Source organism: Pseudochaenichthys georgianus, chromosome 15, assembly GCF_902827115.2.
Source record: "Pseudochaenichthys georgianus chromosome 15, fPseGeo1.2, whole genome shotgun sequence".
Classification (NCBI taxonomy): Eukaryota; Metazoa; Chordata; class Actinopteri; order Perciformes; family Channichthyidae; genus Pseudochaenichthys; species Pseudochaenichthys georgianus.
Window position 1 is genome coordinate 18,475,404 of NC_047517.1, and position 26,181 is coordinate 18,501,584.

Genomic DNA, 26,181 nt, shown 5'->3' on the forward strand with positions numbered 1-26,181 from the left:
TCTGGATCAGTCTGTATCAGATCCGTTGCAGCCCCGTTTTTAGAGATTTGGGTATGGAGGAAAAAAGAGAGGGTTGTATTTTCTGACACTTGGTGAGTTCCCTGACACACCGGGGACACATTCATGTATAAAAGACGTACAAGAGTGCATTTTGCATGATAGGTCCCCTTTAATTTAACAAAACTTGAAGCTTATATTTTATATATAGCATGTGGGTATTTACTGAAATTGATTATCATTATTTCTCCATAACTTAGTGGTATTTATTGCAGTGCATTGTGTCTCTAATTTATACATGAAAAGGAGTTGCGTCTGCCAAAATGCTCTCTGGGCTTTACAGGTTTTATTGGATATATACTTATCTTCCCTTTTTGCAATAACAGTCCTTTAAACAAGTAAATGACATCTGCGTTTGCCACAAAGGTGTCAGATCTTAACAGCATCCCGTTAAGTGATTACATGCATTTCACACCCAAAGATCAATACTCTTTAATGGATCAGTCAGGAAACTAATAAAACAAGGTTTGATTGATTATCCTGAAGGTGTGTCATTGCCACAGCCTGCAATGTTTTAAGTTGTAGCTGCCATCCGAGCAGAGATTCAAGTTGAAGAGACTGACATGGCGGCCTTTCAGCTCAGAGAATATAACGAGGCTTCTGGCTCAATCAGTTTGGCAGCCGAGACTGGCTGGAGGCGCTGACAGGAAATAATACTCTTGTCTGCAGATTAAATTCATTTGACTTCATATTTATTATCACAAAGCCTCTAATAAAATCTTTCTTCTGAAGTTAATCTTAGTTCATGTAATGTAGCCAATTGTAGAATGTGCATAATTTAGTTAAGGTGTTAGGATTCTCAATATAATAATACTAATACATTACATGTATAAATAACTTTTCTGAGTATAATCAAAGTCGCTTGTTTCAAATATGCTGCCAATGAGTCCATGGACAATCAGTACACTTTTTGAAGCTCTGCATTTCTGTTGTGCAGTAATTAATTTAGACATCCTTTCGGTTTTCAAATACAGAATTGTTTAAATCGGAAGTCCAACTTGCATATAGTTGTTATTTCTTTCTGTTAACATTGGTTTTATCATCAAGATCATTTAGTGTAATCAGTCTCAATATGACTGTGTGTGTGCCATGGGCAGGGCTTGGCATAGGACTAAAAATGGCCATGCTTTTCCACGCTTCATCATCTGTGGTTTGTGTCAGACCCAGACTGTCTTTCCAGTCAACTGGACAAAAGCTGCGGTAAAAGATTTAAATCATCCCAGAGAAGAAAGATTCACCTTGACAGGCGGAACCTGAAAACCGGTAAATAAGAATACAAACAGACTTATTCTTCTTGCATAAAGCAAGGACAAACAGACCATTTCATTTCAAGGCGGGTGTCTGAGATTGTGTTGCTTCAGAGGAAAAAGTCTAAATATTTTATTAGCCTTTATAGTCAATTATTAACTTTCAAAATGTGTGAATTATGTTTCTTTCTTCTCTCAGTTGAAAGACTCACAAAGCCCTTGTTTGTACAATCATCATACTAGCAGACATGTTTTATCTTTCTCTTTCAGATCTATTAATTTAGTTTTTAGTTCTAAAACAAGGTGATCTTGGCAGGGCTGCTAGCAACAGAATGTTTCTAAATACAACTTGACAGGGTCTGCGGGGCAAAACAAACTGTTGGGCTTCGTTTTGGCACGGGGAGAATTAGACATATGCAGCATGTTAGTCTCTGATGAATCTCGGTAGTGTTTTGTTGTTCTATATTCATCCAGTTGTTTGCTGCTGGTGGAAATGTTTTCCCTTTTTTTTCATTTGTCATTTTAATATATTAATGCTGTGGCCACCCCTTTTGATGAATGCAGGAACTAAAGCACGTATTCAGCGGCTTTTGAGGACAACTGGGACCTTTGAAAAAAATCTTTCCTCTTTACTGTTTATTAATATACTAAAAAAGATGAATGTGAAATAGGTAATCGTACAGCAAGGCCTATGTATCATAATGTATTTGCTCACAGAAGGAAAGAATAATGAAACTATTTTCAGCTATAAAGCCATGCCTGAATAATATGTCTGCTGCAAAGTGCTACAAAGCAAGAACTATTACAAGGTGGTTACTTTTTATAATCATCTTGGAAAAGACAGCCATAAATATACGTAGTTTTTTGCTCTTAAGTGTCTGAAAATATATATATTTATAATAAGCATTATGATTCTCTGAATGTCTGTTTTGTTTTCTGTATATGTCCCTTGTGGTTCTTGGGATATTATTGATTCCTGCTATTGATCCAAATGTGGCAACAATGACTTTGTTTTCTCTAGTTTTCTCATCGTTTGAAAAAGCTGCCTCCTGCTGTTATGGCCTAGTTGTTTTATATCCTGCTGAGTTTACACAGAATGAAAGCTGACTAGCTATCCAAATGAGTTAAATTAAAGACATATTTTAAAAGGCTGAAGGACATTTTTTTGTGTGAAGTCCTTGGTTTGGATCATTGGAAGAGAAAGTCTGTGTGTAAGTTAGGGCTGACGGTGACAGACAGGATCAATCGACCTCAATGGATATTCATATGCTGGAGGTTATTAAACAGCGAGCGCTACCAATTCACATGAGTCTGATCCAATATTCCCTCAAGCAACATATGCAAACTACCAGTGTTATGGACATCAAGTATGGGCATTAAGTACTAATTGGCCGTCTCGCTCATTGCTGCAACAGTGAATGATAGGGTTTCATAACAGTCCAACAGCCTCTTTTAAGCAGCAGTGTGATCGTGATAATCAATCTAATGTGCAGGGGGGTGTTCGAGTCTCAGGATGAATTGGATGAGATAGTTTTGGAAGTCAAGAGAAGTACACTGTGTGTTGGGAGCTAGAGCATTGTTTTATAAAACAGTGGTACATTAGCATTGAAGGGATATGAACAAATGGCACTGTGAATTGCTCCCCTTGGGAATGCACAAGAGAAGCAGGGAAGTAAACACATATTTAAAGCAAACAATAGGTGTACTTCAATGGTTACACTCTGTAGTGCTGTTATGTCGTACTTATTCAACGGAATATGTTTAAGCAATAGCTCACGACAGGCCGTGATATATGCTCATTATATCACAGCTAAGGGGCGTGGTTCGGCCCGATGCGAAGCGGAGGGTCGACAACCCCCTTAGCTGTGATATAATGAGCATATATCACGGCCTGAAGTGAGCTATTGCTTTTATAAAACGGTTACCAAGTGTGGCAATATGGGAAACAAATACACACTCTAATTAAAATAGTTTTTATTCGTAAATAATGATGTTCAAAATAAAATAGTCCCTCCGTTGCCTTCTGCGCGAAACATAGTGCGACGTGGTTGCTATGCAACAACACTAACAGCTAGCGAACATATTAGACAGAGAGCGTTGATCCATTATTTGGCTATTTATTTACATTCATTTGTATGTTGCCGTTTATTGTGCAGCCACTGAAAACCTGTCCAGCATCAGTAGCATGGCTTACGTGGTTACTTGTTGAGGTTGTTCTAGGCTGTTGCTCGGCGTGGTGAGAATATTGCTCCACTTTCTCCGGTCCCCGAGATTCGGCTTACAGTAGCTCGAGAGAGAGCTTTCGCACCTGTGGCCACTAACGGTCATAATTTCTCTGCTTTGTTTCAAGACCCGCATCAGAAAGCTTTTGAATGGTGCTACTTTTTCAGTTGGTCTACCTGCTCTTCACGTAGCTCTGCATGTCGTCGTTTAGGTGCTTTTTTTCTGGAGATAGGCACTGCTCAATCCACTCCTCCATAGTAAGACCCCCCCGGAGGTCCAAGTTAATCTTAAATGTTTCCATCTTATGCTTTGTAAGTTTATTCCGTAACGGAAGAAATGTAAATATATTTATAAAACTGACAAGTCAAATCAAGCAATCTGATTGGCCGATAGTGTTTTTGCGGACCTCTTTGATTACAGATTTGAAAACATCGTTGCTTGCTTTAAAAGTAGCACAACTCATTATGTCAAACCATGGAAAGTATCTAGATATCCCTGCCCTAATGCCAAAGGAACTGCCCACTGTATGTTTTGCCGTTTGATGTCTATGTCTGGACCGCTGCGTAAAAAGGAGGGTTTCTGCCCCGTTACTTCTCCGCTGCTTTCTTGTTCCAGTAGCCCAACGGTATACTGTTTTTCTGAGACGCGGAGGGATACTGACTTGATGTGAAAAGTAACTTACAATTCTACCCGTGGTATACGCTCAGTATATCACGGCTAAGAACCAATCAGATTGCTTGATTTGACTTGTCCGTTTTATAATTTTACTTCTATTTCTGTCTTTTTCTGCACAGGCCTTCCCATGTATATCCACAGGCATCTATGGTAAGCATAATCTATTTTACTTTGTTTAACTGACTTCTTATTAGGGCTGCTCAATTAATATAAATAATTATAATTGAAATAAAATGATAATCTTTTTTATTATTATTATTTATTTATTTTCATATTATTTATTTTTTCAGTTGAATTATACTTAAAGTTCAGGGTAATCAACTGTTAAAAACATACTGTTCACATTTTCTTTCTCCAATAAATTGATGTTTTCAAAGTAAATGGATAATCGTTTTTAATAATCGTGATATCAATTATTGACCCAAATTATCGAGATTATAATGTTTGCCATAATCGAGCAGCCCTACCTACCTATCATCACATCATCCACACTCTGCAGACATTAACTCTGTGTACACACACTGCTTGTTTCAAATATCCTCTCAGTGCCTGTGAATGCAACAATGAGCAAAAAAAGGGAGTTGGCGCAGGCTTTGTCTTGTGCAAAATGTTAAAACATAACAACAAATTCACCTTACACCATGATGCACGCAGACACAAGCTTGTTTAGGTGAAGTAAATGTAGACCTGAACCATGCTTGTGCTCCCTCATGGGACCAGGCCTGATATGCAGCAAGGCATCGCTGGCAAGAAGTGAGTTTTCTAATTAGACAGTCACATGGGAAACATGCCAAACTTGGTGATGAAAACCAGCTTTGAAGTTATGATGGCAAAATATGTTGGATGCAGGGAGTTTATGGAATATTGTAAAACAGCATCTGCTGAGGAGAAATAATGATTTCCTCACCGTTCTGACATACTGCATACAGTATACACCATCCATTTAATAAGCTCTAATAATGACAGGCGGTGCCAAGTATGCAAGATGAATAAGTACATGCTAATTTGCATTTGCTGTCAATAAAACCCCGCAAGCAACAATATGGTCTAAATCTGAAAATGTGTTTTTATTTGAATATTTTCAAATTCCCAAGATGCCTATTATGTGCATTACAGAGCTTTTGCCATTGTTAGTTTAAAGCCATACCAGCCAGTAGGTGTTAAACATAAACAGGGATGTGTGAATGCAGTCATCTCGTGAGAGTCGTTAGGTGCTGTGATCACTCTCCATGACCATATTACAGCCAACATAATGAAGACCATTTAACAAGACCAAGAGTTCCCTATAGTGCAAACACTGTTCCCACAAGATGTTCCTATGTACATATACAAGGTTGATAATGCATCTGGGCCTAATGAAAAACAATTCACCAAAGGTACTTCTAAAGGAACTGTTAATTCCCTATATGGGCTTATATCTCCATCTTCATGAAACAATGATAATATATCTCTAGAACACTGTGCTTCAGACAAAATATTTGAATATATCTTACAACAGTGTAATGGTGTTGTTTGTTATCAACATTCAGATACCCATGGGATCATTTACTCTTTCAAATGTAGCAGGTTACTTTGTAAAACTGATTACAGACACAGTTAAGTTATCTAAAAGACTGACACTGATGAAGAGAGAATGCTGGTCTGTTTACGACTCATGCAGACATTTGCAGCTAAATTGCCAAATGCAGGTGAACTAAAATCTATTAGGGGCCGTACAGGCCGTAATTCATACTGGTCCTCTCACCCACATACCAGGGTTTCCCACACATTGACTTTATTTGGGCGGACCGCCCAGGTATATTAACGGCCGTCCAAGTATATTTTGCGACCCATTTCGTTTTTTTGATCTGTCCGCGACCACAATCGATTAACTTGTGGACAATGATCTCTCGCTCTATGTCTCCTGTACCCAGGCCCGGACTGGCCATCAGCAGGACCGGGGGGGTTTCCCGATGGCCTGGCAGGCCTGTTAAGTGGCCTGCTGGCCTGAGGATTTTGTTTATTTATTTGTGTATGTATTATGAACGCAACGCTGCGCAAATGTGGGTCTGCCTCACACAGGGTGACTGGCTGTCCACATGATGTGGCCTGCCGACATGGCCACTTTCATACAGATCATAAATCAAAGCCCTTGATTGGTCTCTGTGTGTCATTCAAGCTCGGGATAACCTCAGCTCAGGTGAGGTTAAGATAGTTAACTTAGTCTAAGTTCTCTGTGGGTCTCAAACGGTTTGGACCACCATTTATGTAAACACATATTTCCATTTGAGGGGGTAGTGATTTGTAAAATATGCATGAATAAAAAAATGTTGAACTAGGTGAAAAAAGGTAAAAATTAAAAATGCAGTGTTTTTTTTATGTTGGAAATGGTATGTTATTGGTTATGGCCATGATTTTATGATTATTGAAATGTATACAGTTTTGTTTCATATAGATGTTTCCATAGATCTAGTCTCTTTATTTTCCCCTCAAAGTGCACCAGATTGATGCATTTAACTCAAAAAAAAAAATCTTACTAGACAATTTAGTAAGGTAAAAAACAAAAAGCAAAAACGCCTCTCAGACGCTCTTCCGTTTACTTTTTTAATAAAGAAAAACAAATGGTCCGAAGATACACGGATTCATCTCCCTCCATCATGTTGATTTGAATCCGAAGTTCTGAACATGAGCTCGACCTTCTGAGCCAATCACAGCGCGATAATGACCTCCCTTCCGTTTCAACTACTTTCTCTCACACATACATGCATTCTTCTCTTGCATACACATATATTGTCTTCAGACATGCATATATTATTTAGAATATTAAATGTCAACATTGAATGAATGTGCATGAGAGCAAAATATGAGCGTTAAAATATATGAATATGAGAGCAAAGAAATATGATGATATGAGAGCAAAATGTATTAATGTGTGAGTGTAAATATATATATATATATATATATATATATATATATGTGTGTGAGAGTGAGAGTGAAAATGTATGTATGTAAAAGGAGAATGTATGTATGTGTGAGAGGACCAGTATGAATTACGGCCTGTACGGCCCCTGATAAAAATATTCACTGGTGATTATTTGTATTTTGACAAACATCATGCATGATGTTCTACCTCTGTATGGTTGCAAGCATGTCTCATTGTGTGATGCAACTACAGTAGCCAATCACAGCCTGACATGAATCAAAACTGTAAAAGTCAAAAATCAGTGGAGGTTGAGCTCCTGGTTCTTTGTGCATTTCAGCTAGACATGTCTGCAGTGCCAAATGTGTCTTAGAGTGCAAAAGAAAGTGTCATCTGCTGAAGATAATATATTGGTTATAGAACACATTTATAAATTCAATAATGCACTCTTTATACCACAAGTCAAAAAAGGCATTCAGCTTAAACAGTGCCTATATCACAACACAACACAATCCCTGAACACAACAACTAGGCATATATGTGAATAGACAAGCCAGATGTCTCATAATCTACTATTATATTATTAGATTCCTATTATGTAAATATATGTATTAGTTTTTCTCATTTGTTACTGCATGAGTATACAAAATATTCAAAATACAATAACTTATCAGCCATATGGAAAGAACAAAAAGAGTATTTTTTAATCTACCTTACAACAGTTTTTCTCTGAAATGTCACAACAAAGGATTCAATTTCCTTCCTAAGTTATTACACTTCTTTCTTTATCCACCCTGCTTCATGACTAACAGGCAGCTGTCCCAAAGTACACACTGTAACGTCCCCGCACACTCACTGATTACCAAATGACATATTATAGATAAAGTCAAACCAACGCTATTGATGTGCTTATTAATTTATTCCAGCCATAAACATGCTGTAACAAGAAACTTCTTGGCATAAAATATCTATCACACTATTAAAATCCACGGTGCGGAATAAATAAATAGCTAATTATTGGAGGCTGTCCAATCAATAGATAAAACATACAGCTGCAAGCCTATACTATATGAAGACACCTGCACTATATCACTATATGCATATAATCATACTCTGAGCTCAATAGAAGAACTCTTCACTCTAGCAATATTTTACATTTTCCACCAATTACTTTTGTAATTCACACATTTGAATGCATAACTCCTCATCATTTCCTCTCACTATCTCACCTGCAATATTTCTGCCACCTGTCTATGCACACATAACAAGATGGATATTACTGATGTATTAATGATAAGAGGGGCAAACATTTCTTTCCCACTCTTCTCTTATTCTGTCTTATCTCTTCCATCCTTTCTGGTTATTTTATTGCGAATTTTAGAGTCAGTGATGATACATTTAGCAGTCATTTCTGCAAGACGCACTTCTCTTCATTTCCTGTTTTGCTTTGGAAATTCCTACCACACATTCTGCATACATCTGAATGGGCTTGTATGCTGCATTGCCTCTCGTTTCTGTTGTTTGTTTCTGAGACAAAACTCTGTGTGGACCCATAGTCAAATCAAGTTACGTCAATTGAATTTGTTAAACTAAATATGTCAAATCATACTTTTCCTTTAAAGGACTGCAATCTAGACGGCATCTAACACCTTTCATTCCTAGAGCCCTTACCCAGTTTTATAAAGAGAACATTAGGACTCAGTAATATAACTCAAAGGTTCAACAAAACACAATTTCAACGTGTTTCTAAAACAATAACTTATACTTTGACAGGTTGAAATAAAATATAATTTGAATTAAGTATTCATTGTAATTAATTAATTGATACATGCAGACACATTTAAACATGTCTATGTGGCATTTTAGAGCAAAACGGCTCTAGTGAACTGACATAAGTGCAGGAGTCCCTGTTTGTAATGTACGGTGCTTTTTGCTGTTCTCTCTGGTGTTATGTGCTGCATTGCCAGTAGGAGCCCATAGTAGCGCAGCCCCTCACATCAAAGGGGTATGCAGCAGAGGGGGGGGGGGGGGGATCAAAAAGCCTGTTCAATAAATGGCTTAGCGCTTAGAGCTTCCAATGACTGCATCTCCACAGAACAATACAGCTGATCTTCACACAGGAGAGGGCAAATAGAGGAGGGACTTTCAGAGGAGCTACAGCGGTGTGGTGTTACTCTAGTAACACCACACCGTCTGTACGACTCCTCCCTGTGCCCCTTGAGAGCCTTGTCAACCGTTTTGACATGTTCTCTACAATTTAGATAACCTTTAAGGTCAACTTCCATTTCAGCAATGTAAACAACCGCTTTTTAGTGTGAAAGGCACATCTTCCTGATCTCTCTTTCTCTGTCTGTCTCTTTTGTATCTCTCTGTCGAATACACACAGATATAGCCTAGCATAGTTGTATGAGTGCACACGGGCATGTACCAAGGTGCTATACTTATGCACTTGACTTATTTCCACACTCAAAATGCAGTTTAGAAAAATAAATCCTGTACTCCCAACATTGTGACAGAGAGGAATCAGGAACAAGTTATCCAAGGCCTTTGTGGAGAGAAAAATAGATCTGTCAGGGAAGCTAATGCTAATTGACACTCTCTCTCACGCCTCCATATTCCAGGAGACTCAGTCACCATTGACAGATGATGGCAGAACAGGGAGGTTGGGTGTAGCAGGGTTGCGCAGGGGGTACCTTAGACGCTTGGAAAGAAAAATGAGGGCTCACACTGCGCTGACAGTCCAATCCCTCAGTCCGACCCATTAGCCACAACAGAACTTCTGCACGGATAGTGTATCGGAGGTACCACCCATAAACAAACTGGTGCCCACCATGGGCCACGAGGTCACCCGGCATGATAGAGGTTATTAAGTGCCGCTCCTGTTTGCACATCAATCACAGCCATGAGACCCGGGTTTAAATGGATTATTCCTTCCAAAGAGGAGGCACCTCTCAATGTCCCACAAGATCAGTGCCAAGAGTCCAACTACCTAGACCAAGAGAGGTCATATTGTCTTTTTATGTTTCCCTTTCTCCTCCTTCATCCCTTCCATAGATTCTCTTGTGGTCTTTTTTTCATCCCACAAGTCTGTTTCCATCTCACAGTATGCACTCACACAGGCTGAGCTACCTGTTAAACCTTGTGTAAGCAAACACACATACATACAAATCCCATTCTTAGATGTACTGTGGACAATTCAGCCTTGTGCAGCATCTTATCTATTGCTGGAAGAGCACTTTTCTTGTAATGAGCTGTACAGTTTAGAGAGCGTCTGCTTTGATCAATCTTAGCATGGACCAAAGAACTCAATGAGACGACAAGGACATGAACATTACATCTACAACTTGCCTGCATTACAAGCATGTATATCCCTATCAAAACAATCGTAGGCCCTGCACATGGCAATACCACTTCTCAGGATAAATATCTTCCTGTAGACCGCTCACCCTCAACCTGTGGCTCACCTGTCTCTGTGACGGATCTAAGGATTGTTGACAGAGGAGTATTTGGACCGACTGGTGGCTGTGTGAGATATGCGGATGTAATATGTAATCCACCCAAGCTCTGCTGGTATGTCCCTGCTGCCTTTCTACAGTGCTGTCCAGATCAAAGGTGTCAAGCTGCTATTTTTTCTATTCCAGCCAGCATCATACTCTGGCTCTCTCATCCCTGTCTAGGATTAAGAAGGTTGGAGACATTCATGGCACCTTATCTCTCGGCAGTGATGGCTCTCTGCTGGCTTGCCAGAGATGGCCGGGGCAATCCCCCCCTCTCTTAAAACCTCAGGTTTACTACAGGGAGCTTAGCCCAGCTGGGTTAGGAATTTCAAAGTACAGTACATAGGAGCACCGTGCTGTATCAGTGGGTAGCAGAGTGTGTGCTCAGAGGGAACCGGAGCTGCGTAGCCCAGTTAACTGCAGTCACACAGCGTGCATTGTACTCAACACGAGCCTCTACCATTTTCATGGATGATAAGCCAAATGTATAAATACTTGTAGCTCAAAGGACAATACATGTGTAGGCCTTTGAGAAACTTGTTTGATCATTAAACCTTCACATATCAAACACTCCTCAGGATGTTTTTAAAAACGTGTAATGGTAAATTTAGCATGTAGGACAAAGCATGGCCTCGCCTATATGGAATGTTTCCAAGAAAGGTCATCATCTGTTGTGCCACGGAGGCTGCTCTCTTTCTTCCCACCTCTTTTTCTGCCTGTCTTCCTCTCAAAGCACCCTCCCATCCCTCTTTGTCTCTGTCTCCTTCTGCGAGCTGCAAAGTCGGTCATGGTCACAGCACTGCCGTGTCCCAGTGTTGGCGTAGGAAGGAGCTCGGGGCCATTTGACACCCACGCTTTGGCGCCTCGAGTCCTGAGGCAGAACTCTGTCCTCCACCCCAGGTCACCTCACCTCTCCTCTGGGCACTGATGGGGTGACAACCCTCTTTCCCTCCTCACTTTCCAGATGAATACACAGGACTGCTGCCCTCAACTAGAGCAGCCCTCCACTGTGCTGCACTTAATGATTTCCTCCTGCTGCCTAAACCTCAATCAACTAATCTACTCTGTATTACATAGTGCGTAAATGATTCCTCTCTGCCTGCAAGTTATAGAAGGGCAGACGTCTCTTTCTAGGCCATTTTATTGTAAGGGACATGTCTTATAATATATGTCCTAATCTACAAATGTAAAAGTAAATCTAATAACATTTGTAATACCTTTCACCGTCAGATAAACACAAATGTTTTTGTTGGTGCCCTTTTGTATTTCCTATGTTTACAGTATGTCATATCAACACCCATAAGGATTTTACTAGTGCCAGACAACCCCAGCCTCGGGCTCTATGCCGCTTCAAGGTGGACAGCTCATCAAAAGGAATGACGAGTGTTGAAATGTGAACTTGACCAACAGAAGCTGTGGGACAGCAAAGTGGGAGCAACCGTACAATTCTTGCCTCAAGGAGAGAAAAGCTGTACTTTGTTGCTGGACAAAGAAAGTGCTATGTGCTGAAAAGAAAATATAAAAACAAGAACACTAGAAATGCTAAAGCCGTAAAATAACAGCATGTTGTAGAATCCTCTTCACAATATAAGCTCACTCAGGACAAACAAAACTGGTGTGGTCTGCACTATGCTGGAGCCTACCCATATATTTGCCAACAAAGTATGGGGATGAATCATCGCACTGACGTCAATTCAACTTGTTGACTTGGCTCCACTCGTTTTATCAGGGGATGCAGCTTCTTCTCACTCCTTCTCACCATAGCAAAACACCTGAGCTACACAGGTTTGTTGTGAAAGTTAACTCTGTGAATGTAGGATATGTAAATGTTGCATACCGGCAGAAGAGAGAGCAATGGGCTTGCTAGTTTTTAAAGCAATAAATCCATGCAAAGAATGCACCATTTTATTATTTAACCTGATCGATAATTAAGGCAGAGCTGTATGTGATGTAACATGGGAGCCGTTTAATTATGAATTAAGTAACTATGTTAATTGTTCTACCTTTTTAACTTCCAAATCAGTTCCTTTCCTCTGGTTTCTAGTTTTGTATGAGTCTGATAAAACCAGGTTCCTCAAAAGTTACCTAGGTTCTTGCACAAGTGTTCATACAAGTGTTTTACATATGCGTACGAGAAGGGCCAGAAACTCTGTCTCCTGGTTGCATCAGAGATTAGAGTCGGCTCTCTTTTTCTTCATATTAACAAAGGTTAATTCCAAGATCATAGGAATAAAATATTATATATTATATATATAATATATGAATTCTGTTTTAAGATGAAACTCCTCTCCCGCTTAAATCACTGGGCTGATGCAGGGACATGGATCAAAATGTACCTTTCATTTAAAAGGAAATGAAGCCAAGTCATCGTTCTCATAGAATTTGATCATGCTTTTTAATTGTAGCATAAAATGAGTCAAAATATTAAATGAGGTGAAGAATACTAAAGGAAAAGACCTGCCTCGCAGTCTTCTCAGGTCAGATTCAGACTTTATCTTGCTAAATGTACTATGCTCACTACATTTGTTGTGGTCACTGAACCTTTAACTACTGTATTGGTCAACATCACTGGATGTACTATGCAAACCGTGTGAGCCCACTGTTCCCCCGTTACCCTTTGTCCACATGGCACGTGCCGAAGTCCCTGTTCCCCTCTCTGTCTGGATGCTGCACTCTGTCCAGTGATGAAGTAGAGGAACCTTCAGCAGAAATAACAGTGCACCACCTGAGTCCTCATCAACGGCGCTGGGCTGCACATTTCCCATCAGTGCGCCTCACTAAGACAAATCTCCCTGAGCCGGCCATATTCCCAGCATAGAAGAGAGCCGAGCCAAGCAGAGCAGGGACCCTGGAGGGCCCACCACCACTGCGCCTGACGCCAGCTCTCCACCTTCTGACAGATTAGCCTTCACTGAACCCTCCGTACAGCAAATGGAGCAAAAGAGAATGAGGAGGAGGAGGCATTGAGGGGGGGAAGTGTAGAAGTAAAACACTGGTCTTTTTCATTTTGTGTGTACTTGAGCATGAAAAATAACCAGCCCACTCAATCCTACGTTTTCCAGCTAGTGGATTTTGCACTTCCAACTGAGACTCCTGTGGCCAAGAGATTGAAGTGATGTTTGAGGGGTTTTATTGTAGCTGTTTTTAAACATATAAACATAGTTGGCCCAGCTGACAGGGACAGAGTGGCACAGAGAGGAGAGGTAAAGGTAGTGGATGCTGTGAAGGAGACACATCATGAGAGAGATCAGCCGATGCACTCAAACGGCTGCTGTTGACCTTGGGCCGATGATGTTCAAGACGAGCAGAGTTCCTCTGGCAGACTGCCCCGAGGTGCACTGACCCCTTTTTCCAGCTTTCAATCTCGATCTCTTTATGTCATCTCTTTTCCAACATTTGTTTATCATCCTACTTTCCTGCTATCTTCTTCACTGGTTCTATAGCTCACCTCTTTTCACCTCTCTCCCTCTCCGTTCAGCGCTGCTATGATTAATAGGAATAGCTCTCAAATCAATAGAGCATGTGTAGAAACTCCACACTGAATAGATTAAATGGACAAAGTCCACCCACTGCTTATGACCAGTTAGACCAGAATGTCCTAATATCATGTGTAAGGCCTGTTTTCAGCTCACTTTAGGTGACACAGTAAGAGCACAAAGACGGGTCCTGACTTCTTAAGATGATGTGCTCATCTATTCCATTTGTTTGTGTGCTTACTTCCCGACACCTCTCCCGTTGTGTGTGCGCTTCCTAAACAGCTGGTGCTATCTCTGTGGATCTATATTTCTCAGCTTTCTCGTCTTCCGCACATCTGTTTGCGTATGGTACTTGACGTGTGAGTTGGAGTGTCGGTACACCTGCATACGTGTGGAAACGGATTTTAAAAAAGGAAACATCATCAGACAAAGTGATATCGCTGTAAAGGTTACGTGTGTTTGGGGAGACAAGAGGAGTCAGGTGACCTGCAAACTGATTTGGCATGCTGGATTAGGTTCTGAGCACACAGCTCTGGGGGCAGCTTTTGAAGGGCAGGAGCCGTGAACGGGCCACGCACTGTCTGCAGACACTAACAGAGCACCATAGGAGCAGACTGGCTTTCACTGCTCGCTGGTATGCTCCTCACATCCCGCTCCACACAGGGCTTTAATAGCATCTCAGCCAGAGCTCGGCAGCACTTCAGCCCGTCTAACTCAACCACTCCTGTCAGGCTGAGAAGGGGGAGGAGAAGAAAACCAGAGAGAGAGAGACACATCAATGGCAGTCAGATAGGTGAGGGTAGTGGGAGTAAAACTTCCTACAGTATATCTTGACTGTCAAGGCAGTTGATTCAAAGCATTTACAGAAAAGTTATTGAGAGGCTTTGACAGCGGGGGGTCTGGGTGAGAGATGAAAGAAATCAGGAAATGTAAGGCTTGATCTTGGTGGCTTTTCATTTTCTTTTCATCCTACTTAAAGGGTAGAGGTTGTCACAGTGGTTGTAAGCCTGTTTCATAGGTCATAGAATGTTAAAGTCGTGTCAATGACCCAGGAAAAGAAAAATATTTGAGAATGTGACCTATGCAATAACCAACAGGCAACAAATATGGCATGGCCCTTGTATCAGTTGATGTGGGTTGAAATTGAGGTCTTGACCTCTGTCGTTAGAGGAAGACAGTGCCTGCTGCAACATGCGGTCCCTTATGGAGTTCAGAGGTGAGCATATGGTGGAGATTGCAGTTTTAAATCATGAGCCAGGTCAATTTGGAGTCAGGACTCCAAGTATGGGCTATGTTTGTTTGTTTGGCTTCCGGGCTTATCTTTGCACAGGACAGGCACTGTAAAGGTTGTAGCTGTGAAGCAACTTTAAACGAGCTCGACAGACCTGTGCACGCTTCAGAGTAAAATGCTTTCAGCAAGTTCGGTGAAAGGCCCAGAATAAGAAACTCAACAAATAATCACTTCAAAATGAAAACAACTGAAACACTACTCTGTGACGGAGTAGAAGATTGTCAGTGCTTTCAGTAATGGCATATACTCTCCAGCTGAAGCAAGGCTGGCTGAAGGGCTTTTATAGTCAATAGCTCACTCTAAGTGTTGGCTCTTGGGAAGTTCTCTTCAGTGAAATGATCTTGAGATCAGCATCCAGCACAGTCCTCCCTCTGTTGGCCTTATTAAAAATTAACCCAATTGCAATGTGTGTTTAGATCGATACATGGTGTTAACAATTTGTGGCCCTTCTCAGCAGGTACGAGTAATACATGCAATAGTAAGCCACATTGCTTTTCAGCCTCACTAGCTTTACTATATATTCCATCCGGCAAACTGCTAATATAGGATAGTGTGAATGATCACACGTGTGTAATGTTCCACCTAAAGACAAAACAAATCAATTGTACCTGAGGTGGTAATTAGTGAGGGTGTGATGAATATATTTTGTACTTTGCATCTACAATTTGTAACCCTGGTATGAGTCTGTGTGTGTTTACCCATCACTGTGCATCACACGTCTTGAACAGTTTATCAGACAGCTGGTGTCATCTAGCAGAGACGAGCAGCTTGTGCTTCTTTCCATTGATTTAGTAGAAATACTGTTACCTGTGGAGATATCGGTTTGTCTGTCTGTTTTTGTCTCCCTCTTGTATTTGCATGTTGGATACTACTGGTATTGACACAGTGTTTCTCTCCTATAGGTTTTCCGAATGAGCCTGCAGCTGACATCGCTCTCAACACCGTAAAGAGCTGGATCGACGAGAATCCTGATATGGTAGGGTAATGCAAAACAAATGGCTGTCAATCTCAAGCCATCTATCCTTTTGTGCAGGGAATGCTTTCGCTGAATGCTTTGGTGTGAGGGGAGATGATTGGACCACAGCAGATCACTCATGCATCCCATATCAGACAGACATCTCATCCACCTGTGCCACTTGATCAGCCATTTAGTTTGTGGTCTGGCTGCATATACAATTAAAAGCCAGTCTGAGACCAATCGGGCCTTAAATGGTCTGTCAACTGTTTAATTGGTCTATGCTTGGGAGATTAAACCCAGGAGAACATCTACACATCAGATCAAATAATCTGAAATGGGTTTTGTGTTAGATGAATCATAGTGATGCCATCACATTCAATTTGGTAGAAAAAGGCATAAACAAAGTAATCACAAGTAAAATAACCACAGGTAATGCTATAATCTACAAAACAGATCATACTTTTCAGTTTGAGTTATTAGGTGAATAGCATAATAGTTATCATGATGTTGACATTTTAAATTCAAAGCAAATGGTGCTAAAGATTGAGCTGCATGCTGCCATTAGCACTTTACCTCAGAAAAGCCAACATTACTGTTTTCTAATCCAGCCAGTGAGAAAAACCAATGTGTGTGCTTTACAAAACTACTGCTTTATTCTGATATCTGCGGTCTTGATGTTAGGCTACACCTAATGATCAAAGATAACTGAAGCCTTTTAAATTGTCTCGTATGTTGTGCTTCACCCAGGGTGCTTAAACCTTTATGTGCCTGTATTGTAACAAGTCAGCACTAATTAAGCAGGTGCAACTCCATGTGAAGCTGTTATTATGACCAAATTATAGCCCGAAATAATTTCAATACAAGCAATTATGAGGTGTATACACAGAGCATTTAGAGCTGCATTATCACAAGTGAAAAACATTCACAATTAAAAAAGCGTATTTATCACCTTGAGTTGTTTTCATTAACAGTTTGTGATGATATAATTGTGTACAGGAGGCTGTTTGTGCGTCAGTTTGTGTGTCAGAGAGTGATGGTAACCTTCGGGGGTCATTTCTGTTTACTGTGACCCTGGTTAAGTCTGTCACTGTGGATTGAGGTATTTTATAAAGCTCACAGCGTGATGTGCAACAGCAACCCTCGGCTGGTGTTATGGATGTTTTCAGCCCAATGACTGTGAGCTGCTGGATAACTTTGCAGTCGAGGTGCCATGTTAGCGACACTTGTTCACTGCCTGATGATTTCTGTAACATTTCTGTGGGGAATCCATCAGCACTCTTCTGTAAAGAAGGTTGTATATTTTATTGCTCACTGTAAATAACCAGCTAATGTGAAAAGCAGACTTTTGTTGTTGTTTTGTTTCACATCAAGGATTGTTTTCTTGCCGTATGGAGTCTTCCCCTCACCGTTGCTCAGTGCGTAGTTGCTCTTGGCGCATCCGAAACAGATTTTGTTTTGCAAGTAATTATCGCTGTTCAATTTCAACCAGACAGAAAACAAGATTCTAATATTTAAAGGTCCCATATTATGCAAAGTGTACTTTTTCATGTCCTGTAAACATATATGTGTGTCCCTTCTGAGTTAAGAGATTAGGATAGTTTCTGGAAAAAATATTATTTCTCTTTTTGTCTTGATCCATTTATTTAAAAACCTGTCAGAAAATCAGCTGATCAGAATTTGGCCACTTTGTGATGTCACCTTGTTTTTTGGGTTGTGCAACCATTAGGCCAAGGGTTGGCAATGTTTTTGATATGAAGTGCCATCTAAAAAAAAAATGTGATCAGTGTGCCAAATCCACATTAAGATCACTATGACTCGCGCATGCATGCACGTGCACGGTTGTGGCATGACCACCTAAACAGAAAGATATGGACACAAGATGCGTGCAAATGTATTTAGTATCCTATCCATGTGAACATGATTTAAGTGGGGGGGGGGAACCTAACCTCCTCTAGGGGGGTCCGGGGGCATGCACACCCGGGAAGTTTTTTTTTTTTTTTATATATATTGAAGTTAAAAGCATCAATCTGGTTGAGAGCAACATTAAGAGATCTATGGATACATCTTTCAACACCCATATGAAACAGAACTGTAAACAGATTTTCTTTATGAATATTTTACAAATCACTCTCCTTTTAAAGTGTATTCTTGTTTGTTAATAACAACTTTTTTTTACTGTCATATTCATTTCATTTCAAACCTTTATTTATCCAGGTGTATCCCATTGCTCTCTTTTTCAAGGGAGACCTGCTCAAGTAGGTTCCACATGAAACATAAAAACATAAACAGAACAACAAAAAGGAAATTATACAGCATCATTACAGGGATTACAATTTACAATAACTATCCACATGAACAGGTACCAATAGCTTCCGATTGAGTAGCATCCAACCGAGCTTTCAAAACATTTAGTGGCACCAGATTGCTCAGTTTCCATTTAAATTGCAGACTATTCCAAGACAGAGGAGCTGCGCATCTAAAAGCTATCTTCCCTAAGACAGTCCTAGCAGTTGGCACATTTAATAAAACCACAGCATGCGATCTCAGGCAGCATATAGTATTTTATACCTGTTTTTAATTTATTCTCTTATTTTTTTATAACTATAATAATCATATAAAGGTGTGCCTTTACCTCACTGAGCTAAGGTTATCAGAACCTCTCAGTCTGTCAGGAGAGAGCTCTCTTCCACCTGGTTGTAGAAAAAGCTCCTTATATTCGTTAGCATAGCTAGCTAACCAGATGCAATAATCCCCGGTACCTCTCTCTCTCTCGCTTGCTTTTTTTCCTTCTGCGCTGTGTTGCGTGCAGGTAACGGGGAGACACGCTATGTGGCGGTCTCGTTCAGGATCCGAAAATACAATTTAAATATTTTGCATACTTATTCCTAATGTGCCACTGGTTACGGTACCACATTGTAACACCCATACCTTATCACCTGAATAGAGCAACATTGTGAGTTTTTTAAACCAAACAACTCGCAGAGGGGCCCTGGGAGTGGCAGCTCATTTGCATTTAAAGCTACAGACAAAGAATCAGCACTTTTGAAACAGGGCTGAAACAGAGGGGTTTATGGGATGCTACAATGCATGATCTGTTTGGTATTCCCGCCAAACACTTCAGAAACATAGTTTGTATATATCTGAGACCTATAATATATTGTTGAAAAGAGTATAATAGGGGACCTTTTAAGTAGAATTAAAACAAATGTTACAGTTTCATAGTGCCTAAAGTTACAGCATGTTGTTTTTTTATGTTTAGAGTGTTTTATTGCACATTCAATGTTAAGACGAATGCCACGTGCTTTGTCTGATATGTTTAGAAAAGCAATTCATCACAGCAGCATTTATTCGATTGACCAACCCAGTGTTAACATAATTGATCCATGGATCCATGTGTTTGTCACCTCCCGCTTGGACTACTGCAATGGTCTCCTGTTTGGGGTTCCCAACAAAACCCTGGACAGGCTCCAGTATGTCCAAAACTGTGCTGCTAGGTTACTCACAAATACAAAGCCGTGGCAGCACATCACTCCCACCCTCATCCACCTCCACTTGTATGCCGGTCAAGTCCCGCATATCATTAAAAATCCTCCTCCTGACCTACAAGTCCCTCCATGCCCTTGCCCCCCAGTACCTATCGGACATCCTTCACCCACATGCCCCTCCCCGGAACCTGCGGTCTTCAGACTCTGGCCTGCTCACCACCCCCTGCACCAAACTGCGAACCTTCGGGGACAGAGCCTTCAGTGTGGCAATCCCCACCCTCTGGAACGCTCTCCCTGCGGAGATCCGCAACATCCCCACGCTTGACGCCTTCAAAAGGGCCCTCAAGACCCATCTGTTCACTAAGGCCTTTGGCCCCTAATCTATTTGTTGTTTTGTCTGTCTGACCGGTTGTCTGACTGCCTTTTGTTTTGTTATGTTTGTTTTGCCCTGTTCTTCCTTGTAAAGCGACCTTGGGTCTCATGAAAGGTGCTATATAAATCCAAGCTATTATTATTATAACTGACATGATTCTGTTTCAGGCTTCGTGTCAAAATTATGAGCCGACTGCATGTTCTATACAGAGCTTACACTCATTAAACACAGGGGGAATAGAATCCTTGAATGTACTGCACAATATTGAGCAGGTTGTTGTACGCGTTGTTTTCTCTCTTCAAAGGCGGTGAAAGAGATGAGATATGGTGCACTCCTCCATCAAAAGGCTCTCAGAAGTTCAGCATTGCTAAGGTGTCTCATATAACACAGATTGCAACCAGCTTTCCAAAGATAGAGGGAGAATGAGAGGTTTGAAGCCCAGTTTATCATGCATGGAACAATAGGCCTAGATTGCTCAGTGCGCTCACCTCCAGCTCTGCTCCCGGCCCCGAGGAGCCTGTGTTGTGGGCGTCCGCAGAGACGAGTAATTTCAGGGCCATGATAAGCGCTCTGTTTTGGGGAAGATACTGCGCAATTGTGGCTGCATTTTAGTACAATGGGCTGGCTGTGGATCTATCACACTGGGATGGTAGAGTACAGGCTGTAGCTTTTCCTGTGTTTCTGTGTTAGTTATTCACAGCGTTGGAAAGTAATCAAGTACATTCCCTCAACTACTGTACTCGAGTATTTCCATGTTGTGCTACTGCATGATTCTACATTTCAGAGGCTTGTACTTTTTACCCTTAAAAGTCCCATGACATGCTTTTCTGGTTATTACCCGTCCCCTTGTGTGTTATGTAGCTTTTTATGCATGTAAACGGTCTGCGAAGTCACAAACCCTCAAAGTACTCCCTGCAGCGAGTACAACTCTAACACAGAAAATACCTGTCTATGCTGCCCCAGAACGCCTCGTTGGAGATTTTTCTTTTTCCATTATTGTCTTCCTGGTCATAGTGACGTAACGGCTCCTCACACACACACCCCAGTGAGATGATAGTGAACTGTTCATGAACTTGTCATGAAAAGTTCATGAAATATTAGTGAACCATATTCATGAACAGCTCATAAACAGCTCATAACAAAGTTGATGAACTGTTCATGAAAGTGACATGAACATTAAATGGCACTAGGGCAGTTCATGAACTACTCATGAAACTCCTGTGCTGGAATGGTTCATGAACAATTCATGGAATATGGTTTTAGGCAGGTTCATGAACAATTCATGAAATGGAGTTTTCAGTGAGTGTGTAGGGATATTCAACCAAGAACATTTCAAGAATTGTTCATGAACATATCAAGAACTGTTCATAACAACTTCATAAACCGTTCATGAACAGTTCATACCCAGTCACTGAATATAATTCAATCGCTGGCTATGAACTGTTCATGAACTGTTGACTGTGGGTCAATTGGCAACCATAGAAAACAACAATTATGTCAATCACAATGGAACTTTACTCAAATTAACAAACAAACAAACATACATGTACAGGTGGAGCACTACAATTAATCCTATCACTATTTGAAGCAGTTCTTGACACTCAGCTGCACAACATTTTTTGTTACGGGTCCCAAAAGCTTGGGTACCACAGCAACAATAAATGATTTCTGTAGAAAACAGAAAAGTGCAGCAGCAATAATTATACACAGGATCCGGTTGATCGTCTGGAATGCTTCTTATTCAAAATTCAAAGTACACAGTTACATTCAAATAGCTGAACTTTACAAACATCACATTTCTCCATTTAAGTTATCTGTCTGTCACAGTCAATTACAGTATCTCAAGGAGAAATTCAACATAGTCAATATAAATTATTACATTACATTGCATTTAGCTGACGCTTTTATCCAAAGCGACTTACAATAAGTGCGTTCGACCAACAAAATACAAACTTGAAGAAAACAGAATCATATAAGTACATCAGGTTTCATAGAGCAAAAACATTTCAAGTGCTACTCAACTGGCTTTAGGTAAGCCAGTCCATAAGTGCTTTGTTAATAGTTCTATCGCTCGAGGTGGAGTCGAAAGAGATGAGTTTTCAGTCTGCGCCGGAAGGTGTGTAAGCTATCTGCTGTCCTGATGTCAATGGGGAGCTCATTCCACCATTTTGGAGCCAGGATAGCAAACCCACGTGTTTTTGCTCATGGGAACTTGGGTCCCCCTCGCAGCAAGGGTGCAGCGAGTCGTTTGGCTGATGCAGAGCGGAGTGCACGTGCTGGGGTGTACGATTAACCATGTCCTGGATGTAGGAAGGGCCAGATCCATTCGCAGCATGGTATGCAAGTACCATTGTCTTGAAGTGGATTCTAGCAGTTACCGGAAGCCAGTGGAGGGAGCGGAGGAGCGGCGTGGTGTGGGAACATTTAAGAAGGTTGAAGACCAGACGAGCCGCTGCATTCTGGATGAGCTGCAGGTCGGATGGCACATGCAGGTAGACCAGCCAGGAGGGAGTTGCAGTAGTTTAGGCGTGAGATGATGAGAGCCTGGACCAGAACCTGCGTCGCTTTCTGGGTCAGCTGGGGACGCATCCTCCTGATGGTGTAAAGCGTGTATCTGCAGCAGCGGGTTGTAGCAGCTATGTTTGCAGTGAAGGACAGGTTGTTATCTATAAACACATAACGCTATCAAATAATACTTTCTATCAATATATCTATCTTTACCAAATATAACATATTATGGAGATCACAAAAATACACTGTCAATGTTAATAAACAAAAAACAAGGCAATGTGCCTGCAAGACTGCACTCAGGTAAACAAAACATATTACCCGTGCGCAGCAGCTAACCTGCCTGCGAGCCTTCGCTCAGGTCACATTTACCCAGGTGCGGCTGAAGCCCGCGAAAATGGCATCTATTGTTGCCGACAGTTTAGTATTTTGAAAATACCGTTACTATGTCAAACATGCTCAAAACCTTCTGACACACTCTCCTAAACATCTCCAACATCATATCTAATTCACACAAGTTAACATCGATCATTTTCATTATGTACTGACCTGTAGAAAACAGAAAAGTGGAGCAGCAATAATTATACACAGGATCCGGTTGATCGTCTGGATTGCTTCTGAGGAGGGGGCGGAAGTGTCCCCCCTAAGGTAACCCAGATGTCACCGCTCACCTGCCAAAGGTTCCACCTTGGCACTACTTACTCGTACTGCTTCTCAAACAGTACAGATAAACCATAAAATGATATGAATGTCACCAAAATAAATACAGATAATGTTCAGTTTCAAATTCACTATTGTTTTGTTTTAAGATTAAAAGTTTTAAAAAAGAAAGAAATGTTCAAATAGTAGATGAATATTCAAGAGGTCTTTAAAATCATCACACTGATCATCAAAAGTTCATAAAATGCTCATGAATATTCCAAAATATTCTGAACTTGCCACAATCATCCAAAAATCATGAAATGCTCATAGTCATGAAAAGTTCATGAAATACTCATGCACACTTTTTGGGGTTTTAATTATAATGTTGTGATTGGCTGGATCATGAAAAGTTCTCTTTAAAATGGTTCATGAGCATTTTAAAAATGTTGGTTCATGAACATGACAAGTGAACATATAATGAGTTGTTCATGAATGTTTCATGAGTGCTCATGAACAGCTCATAAAGTCATGAACTCCATCTCGCAGGGGCACTCACTCAGCCTTATCTTTTCTCAGCCGCGGCTCCGTGGAGTTCCGTGTGTGCTCAGGTTGATTTCAGCGGTGTCTCACAGACCTCACGCAGCAACCAGGAAACGACACCAGTAATACAGATCACTCTGTCCGCTCCTCGAGCCTCAAAGGGCGGAGCAGCGAGCCCCGCAACGTCCCGACAACGTCCCGCCAACACGGCACCCAGACCCCACGCAGCATGCTCATCTGTTTGTCATTACTGGTGTCACTTTCTGGTTGCTAACAAATGCCATTGTAACATATAATCACTGATGTTCCGCTGTAACGGTGGTGGACTCATCAGAACAGAGTGGGCGAGCTGACCAATCAGAGTACAGTGGGGGGCAGGAGCTCCAACAAGCCGTTTAGGACAGAGTGAATACACATCCTATACAGAGATGCAGTATGAGAAAACCAATGTGATTTTGGAACATTGAACAATGTAAATCTATTTTACTAGATCTCAACAATGGAATTATGATCAGTAGAAATGGCCATGTCATGGGACCTTTAACATTTATTTGATAACTTAAAGGTGGGGTATGTAATTTATTTCAGAAACACTTTTGTTATATTCCATGGAATGCTCTTAACATCCCGATAGCAATGAATATATTAAATGCTTTGATAATAAATACATAAAAAAAATGTATCTGTGGAAGCCGTGGCGCTGTAAAAAGCACGACCAATCATCTCAGCCGGCCCGGCTAAAATAACTGGATGCCCATCAGCCTTCCATCTGTGCACAAACTTATCTCGTGCCCTCATTGGACATGTGCACGTTTGTGTGTGTTGGAGGAGGGGCTCTGTAAGGAAGTCTGAAGGAAGAGGCAGATTTTTTCCGGTTGTATATTTTCAAATTCTAGCGCACTCGAGCTGGTTTCTCCAAAATTCCATACCCCACCTTTAAGTCACCATTTTCTTTGCTGATTAGTAATACAAACTTATGATCAACAAATAAATGATTGTGTTGTTATAGGTTATGTAAAAACTACCCTACAGCTTTACATTAAAAACACTACATTACACAATTTATAATTATAATCAAAATATACATTAAACATTATTTTAATATGATTAAGTCTGCTTGAGTATTTTTGATACTTAGTATTGTGTAATGCTAACACTTTTGTGCTTTTAGTAGTGACATTATGAGTTCAGGATTTTAAGAAAATTGTTTTTATTTGAGCTAAAGATGGGAGTATTTATTCCATTACTTATCCAAAGAGTTTGCCAGGTTGTAGTTATATAAACAATTTTTTTTTCTTTAAATGTTCACTGATTGAAATGTACACACGTGTGGGTCTGAGGTCTCAGGACACTGTTACATCCCATCGCAGAGGTGTGTACATTCATTGTGTGTGAGAAAGACAGAACAAGATGGAAAAAAAGGAGGACACTGTGAGATTGATTAGCAGTAAGTTTATCTCTGAGGCAGGCACACAGTAGCCATGATGCACTCAACAGCAAACAAAGGGCCCCAGTTCCAGCCTGAAATTCACTCTTCAAAGCATCTGGACTTCCATTGTGATAGAAAAAACAGCATCACTGTGGTCAAGGAGAGTATATCCTTTAATCTAGAATGACTTGAGAGCAAGAATGATTCTTCAGATCACAATAGATGAAAGAATAAGGAAGGTCACATGCTTCCCTGTGTTCTCCAGACCACTCAATTGTTTTTGCAGTTCTCCATATGGTATCGGTAGCGCACACACATCTGGCTTTGGTTTATTTCTCATTTTCAGATCACATTTTTTCTTTAATTCAGCCTTACATAGGTTTAATCTGCAGATGAAAAATGTAGTCTGACATTTTATTTGGCTGCTGCGGATGTGCTTTGGATGGCCAAGCTTTTTAATGAAGCATTTCGAGGTCCCAGCAGCCCAGCATTACTGACACAGTCTGAACACTAGAGACAGATTGGGAGTCAGTAATAAGCTCTGCTGCGCTGTGCTGCTCAGGACAGAATTGACGTGTAGAGATTTCACCTTTCAACATCACTCTGGTTTGGGTTTGGGTTTTAAGCACACCACTGTGCCGAGGACGCTCCCAAAACAGGTGTTTACTGTACATCCCTTTCCCTGTTTTGCGAATGATCTGTTTACCTTCGTAACATTTGTCATTTAAGACACCTGATAATGAATTCCATCTCAAGGCAGGGGTGCAGACTTAACGGAGATTTGTGATAAATGTCAAGTGACTATTAGGAATAAATACAGTATATGTAGGTGTATGTTTTGTATGAATGTGTTTTTCTGTGAATTGATATCAGTTTGGAAA

General features: G+C 40.8%; 1 protein-coding gene across 3 annotated transcripts in view; it reads left to right on the top strand.

The window, feature by feature from the left end:
- macrod2 (mono-ADP ribosylhydrolase 2) overlaps positions 1-26,181 on the top strand; it is a 453,977-nt gene that overhangs the window by 323,199 nt on the left and 104,597 nt on the right. For all 3 annotated transcript variants that reach the window (XM_034101062.1, XM_034101061.1, XM_034101060.1), the window contains exons 7-8: positions 4,322-4,352; positions 16,268-16,341. In XM_034101062.1, the coding sequence (XP_033956953.1) occupies positions 4,322-4,352; positions 16,268-16,341 (105 nt within the window). The remainder of the gene's footprint in view (positions 1-4,321; positions 4,353-16,267; positions 16,342-26,181) is intronic.